This window comes from Paralichthys olivaceus, chromosome 2, assembly GCF_024713975.1.
Source record: "Paralichthys olivaceus isolate ysfri-2021 chromosome 2, ASM2471397v2, whole genome shotgun sequence".
Taxonomy (NCBI): Eukaryota; Metazoa; Chordata; class Actinopteri; order Pleuronectiformes; family Paralichthyidae; genus Paralichthys; species Paralichthys olivaceus.
Window position 1 is genome coordinate 22,225,851 of NC_091094.1, and position 5,989 is coordinate 22,231,839.

General features: G+C 38.4%; 1 protein-coding gene across 1 annotated transcript; it reads left to right on the forward strand.

Annotated features, from left to right (window-relative positions):
• The first annotated feature begins 628 nt into the window (after positions 1–628).
• On the forward strand, positions 629–5,475 carry LOC109628927 (opioid growth factor receptor-like). The gene is made up of 9 exons (XM_020086380.2): positions 629–1,198; positions 2,467–2,508; positions 3,052–3,114; positions 3,201–3,242; positions 3,651–3,705; positions 3,867–3,945; positions 4,029–4,095; positions 4,174–4,322; positions 4,415–5,475. The coding sequence occupies exons 1-9, from the start codon at positions 746–748 to the stop codon at positions 4,812–4,814; spliced, it is 1,350 nt and encodes a 449-aa protein (XP_019941939.2). The 5' UTR covers positions 629–745; the 3' UTR covers positions 4,815–5,475.
• The last annotated feature ends 514 nt before the right edge of the window (positions 5,476–5,989 follow it).

Below are 5,989 nucleotides of genomic sequence, written 5' to 3' on the forward strand. Positions count from 1 at the left end.
ACAGCAATAAAATTAAACTTTTACACAATTATCTTTTTGGTGTCACTGAGGTTAACAATCTTGAACTTTCAAGGTTTAGTGTGTTTTCATTTTTCAGCAAAACATTAATCAGTTCAATTGAATTCTTTTCACTAATTTCTGAATATAACTAAACTATAGGTCTTCTATGGTGTGCTTATATTTGGATGTTTTGATAATTATAAATCTTGGAATAGATGGATGGATGAAACTCACATGACTGTTGTAAAAGTGAATTAGAGCCAATAAAAGACAGTGTCCAGACTTTGATGTCAGAAATTGACATTATATTGTCTATACCCAGAGGTGAATGGTTGCGTGCACACAGCAACTCAATCTGAATCATAAAAACACTGGATTTGAACATGTTGAACAGTGTGTATCTGTGCACCTACACAGTCCCAGTGGATAATCTTGGTGTCTGTGAGATTTAAAATGTTAAAGTTGATGCTGGGTCTGCATTAGGACTCTAGTGACGTGCAGGAGGTTAAAACCTGGTAAAACCCACAGTGCAGTAACAATAAAATAAATCCTTTCACGTGTTAAACCATGTGGGAGGTGGTCTGTGTCTGTTTGTGTCCCTTAAAGCTCAACAGCTGCAAACAGCTTCATGCTTTCTGCTCAGATCATGAACCTGCTTCTCTCTGTGGGCGTCAACACCAAACTTTCTGTTTCCCTGTAAAAATAAAGGACATAAGTGAAAGTGAAACAAACCTCCGCTTCAGACATGAGGCCTGAGTCCGGCCTGCGTCGTCTCAGGAGGAGAGTTGGTGTCATCACGTCCTGGTTTGTTCGGGACACCCTGTGTCCTGCTGTGTCCTGGCTGTGGCGCCGGGCCTTGTTCCTCCGCAGGCTGCTCGCTCCTCTTATCAGGTACCTGCGGTCAGCGTCAGACCGGGAGGAGGAGCGCAGCGGCCCCGACGAGCCGCAGCTGCCCGACCGACAGGTACTATGTGAGGCAGGTCTGCCAGAGAGGCCCGAGGAGGGTCAGGGCCCAGAGGGTCAGCGTGAGGCCGAGGTGAGGGTCCCTGAAGAAGAGCAGGAGCAGGTGGAGGAGGAGGAGGAGGAGGATGAAGAGTGTGACAGTGAGGAGCACAGAGTTGACATCACGGATGACTTTTACTGTGGTTATGATTCCACCTGGGAAACAGAGGAGCCTGAGGAGAGACCAGCAGCCTCTGTGAGTTCTCCTCAAGCCACGTGTTGGTTTGTTTTTGTTTGTTTGTTTGTTTGTTTGGGAAAAGTCATTACATCAGCCGCAGCTTAAAACACGATGCGCGTCTAGTCGTGGCGTTACGGTACAGGCGAGTGGAGCGGAAACTAAGTTTAACTTGTTCCTGTTGGATGTTTTTCAAAATCCTGACGAGGTGACAGAAGTTTCACCTCACTGTAGCTCATGGTGACCTCCACTGTCTGCATGTCAACTATCAGAAGATGTTACTGTAGAGATATCACTTCAATTGAATTTTTCTGAATACAACTAAACTATAATTCTTGCTTATATGTGGATGTTTTGATAATTATTAATCTTGGAATAGATGGATGGACGAAACTCACATGACTGTTGTAAAAGTAAATTAGAGCCAATTAAAGACAGTTTGAGTCCCATCAAAGTCTGGACACTTTATCAGTTTATCCATCTGGAGAAACTGACATTATATTGTCTATACCCAGAGGTGAATGGTTGACCTCATCTTATTGTGAATACAGCCCAATCCATACATAGGTTGTCTGGTAAATTATATGAACTTATACATTTGAATTTAACTGTATGATACATTTTTGTATTTTATTTTAGAGAATAAACAAAGCAGAACATATGTGCAGTTATGTTTACATCAGAATTCATATTTATTTTCTATATTATTAAAAATCCTCTATATTTGGAGGTATTTGTGTTTTCTTTAGGGTTTTGGTCAGGCTCTAATTATTTTTGGTCAGGCTCTAATTTTAATCTCTTTTATCTCTTGCAAGTAAATTAGGGGAAATCATATTAGTCAGTTGTTAGATTGTCTATATGTTTTGTAAGGGTGACTTGGTATAATTTCTGCTGTGTTTATTGTTAGGCCTCCAATAATCCATAAATATCTTGAATATAAACGGATCTTCAGTTATTCTCTATGTACCAGTGTAGAAGACACACACACACACACACACACACACACACATTTATACTTCTAGTGAGGACACTCATTGGCATAATGCATTCCCTAGCTCTAACTCTCCAAACTAAATGCCTAATCCTAACGTAAACCTAATCCTAATCCTAAAACCAAGTCTTAACCCTCAAACAGCTCTTTGAATTGTGGACCAGCCTCACTCTGTAGGTTTATGCTTAAAATGGTTCTCACTAAGATATAAGTACAGGAACACACACACACACATACATTGCTCAAATACACATTTAATCATATTTCATTCACACAATTTTCTTTTATATTTCCTCAGTCTCAGAACAGGCTGCAAAGTTGGACCCAGGACATGTCCTCTGTGAGTACACCGTGACCTCCCACATGTTTTTTGTGATTGAATGTTTTCATTTATTAAAGAAATATGAAAGAACAAGAAAACGCACATACACAAAATATACAAATCATTTTTTAAAAATCACTAAGGAAAAAAGGAAGCAAAGAAAAACAAGACACAGACACACCTCATTCACTCCATCACTTGGATCCAGGCCTCCGACTCCTATAGAATAAGATTGTAAAAGGTTATTTGAGGTTTATTGAGAGTGAGCACCAAGCCTTTATATCTGATTCCTTTGCTTCAAGGGCTCAAGCAGTCGACAACTCTGAGTTTATAATGTCTAAGTTTGTTTTTAAAGCCCAAATTTGACAAGTTACTAAGAATGAGTGTGAGGTAGCATTGAGCCACCAAATTAACCCTGGGCAAGATGTTCATTTTGATTATAGATATCTGGCGAGTTCATCAGTTATTACAATCTGTCTGTCAATGTTTAAGTTTATTGTTTGTCTTTCTGTAATCCATTAATGGACATAAACTGACTTTCATTCATTGTCCATGTACCAGTACAAATTTAGCAGATTTGAAAATGCTGCGAGAGACATGCACAACTACAGACACGGCTACCCTGTAAGTTACACACACACACACACGTTATGCCCACAATTGTTAATTATACGTTATGCCCACAATTGTTCCTTGATATTTCCTCCCAGTCTCAGATCAGGCTGCACCGCTGGAACCAGAACATGGCCTCTGTGAGTTCACCGCACACACACCTGTCTGTTTGTTTCTTTGTAAGATAACACAAAAACTGTTGAGCAGATTAACACAAAACTTGGTGGAAGATGCAATATTGGTCAGGAAAGAACCCACTCAATTTTGATGTGGATCCGGATCAGGTGGCACATCCAGGAACTTACTTTAACATTGTGAGAAGGGGTTTTTCAACAATTTCCCAGTTTTCCCAGTTAATAATTCATGGATCTTAATAAAAATTCAAGGGAACTGAAATCTATGAGTGTGTGAAATTTGTTACAGCTTGATTGAATATGATGAGACTGTCGGGCCTTGGTGGTGGAATGTGATGCCCTTCTAGTTTGAAACAAAGATTAAATATCTCTGTTCAGATGCAGAATTCATTTCCTATCTTTTTTGTTGAGCAGGATGACAATCCAAACCTGGAATTCTACCTAGGAAATAAGCCCTCTTTACCTGATGGTAAGCCTTTAACTTACAACGTTATATATTGTGATTTCTTTTTAAATCTGCATCAACACAGGTATTAGTTTGAACCTTTATCTGTTTATCTTGAAATACAGTGTATATAAATCCAAATCACTTTACTTTGGGATTGACATTTCTGCATTTCTATCCATGAGGTATCTACATACAAGATTTCCACAGTAAATGGTTTGGAAACTACAACAAACTGGAGTATGTGCACACTTTTATTCAGTGGTAAGTTCCTCTGTCACCAAAGATGTGATGTAACAGTTTCAGCTCTTGTTTATGAAATGTATAATAAAGTTTTTCTGTCTAAGGTTGTTCCCACTGCAGGAACCAGGCATGAACCATGATGCCAGTATACTGACAAAAGAAGAAATTGAGGTCAGCTACTAAAAGTTGCCACGTTAAAATTAGAATGTGCTTGAATACGTTTTGACACAAGTTTTACCTTCCCTGTAGGATTTTCTCAGAAACGACACTGCAAAGGAAAATCTGCTTAAGTCCTATGAGCTCATGTTGGACTTCTATGGCATTGAGTTGTGTGATAAGAACACAGGGAAAGTCAAGAGAGCCTCAAACTGGAAAGACAGATTCCAAAACCTGAACAAGTAAAATCTCTGACAATGATAATGATAAGACACATATAGTTCTATGAATATACCTCCAAGTAACGTTTCATTTGCCTTTTTGTCATCAACAGTCACACTCACAACAACTTGCGCATCACCCGCATCCTGAAGTGCCTGGGAACCCTGGGGTTTCCCCATTACCAAGCCCCCCTGGTCCACTTCTTCCTGAGGGAGACGCTCGTCCACGGAGAACTTCCACAAGTCAAAGACAGTGTCCTCAACTACTTTGTGTTTGCCGTCCTCGACAAGAAGCAGCGCAGGAATCTCATCAGGTTCGCCTACTTGAAATATGACCGTAAAGATGAGTTTGTGTGGTGCCCAAGGAAAATACAGATGATGTGGTCAGAGCGCTCTGCGTCCAAGTCACAGGAAAGAGTGGAAGGTGAAAATGACGGTTACGAACTTAAGTCTGAGTATCTGAACCAAGACAATGTTCATGAAGTCCAAGATGAAGGAAATTCAGTTCATTAAATCTGATAACAATGTTGAAGACCTGTCACTGGACATGCTGATGAGTAATGACATATCGTTTGTATTTTTACACTAGTTTATACCATGGTTTATTGTGGTTTGCACACCAAATTAAAGGCACAGTTATGCATGCAAATACATTTGTTTACTTTTGTATTTAAGTTTGATTTCTGAGGAAGATGCTACTTAAAATTCTCTGCTTTAGTTGTGGTGCCTTCTGACCATATCACAGTACTGCATCATGCAATATTAAAGGTTATGGATCTCCAAAAGCACTTTTGTCACAGAAACATTTTTGATTATTAGAAATTCCACATGAAGATTTGGGTTAAACATTTTTACCTTCTGTTCAAACTTACAGAATTAAGGCTACATCCATCTTTCTAGGGTTACATTTAAGATTTTGATCATGACATGTCACATTTCATTTTATTATTATTTACTGCTTATATGTCCTTTAAAGGTATTGATGTTGCTAGGATGTTGATTACTGTACCATTACTGGGATGGGCTGGGGGGACGGTGTGTTCATTTTTGTCTTAATGTCTTAATTTGTTTTTCTTTCTTTTTTCCTTTATTGTACTCTACTCTGTATATAAAGTGACAAATGTACGTATATGTGCGTTGTCAATAAATAAATCTTAAAAAAAAAAGAAAGAAATATTGTTTGTGTCAAGATCTCACCTGAACATAGAAAACTATTTGCAACTTAACAAAGTCAGAAATATTCAATCTACCTTACCCCATCACAACCATTTTTACCAATCACTCACTTTCAAATAAGTAGTCCATAGACTTGCTTTCATGTGATACTGTGATTTTATCGTTTTCTTTTCACCTTTTTACTTATTTTTATTGTTAAAGCACTATTGTTATTTGTGAACAGTTTTTAAAAGTGCTAAATAAATAAATAGTATTATTATAATACTGTGTTAACACAGTGAGGTTTAACAAATTATTGATCAACCTCAGATTTGTACAATGTTTTGCTTTGAGTCAAGTGTCATTTTCTGCTCATAAAGGGTTTAAAACCACAACCTTCAGGCTCGAAGCTGCATCACCCAGCCGAAGGTATGAATTGATATCAGTTAATCAACCAGAGTGTAAAGCGAAGAAATTTCACATTACTTCAAAACCAAACATTAATCCAAAATCTTACACACATCACAACAAGA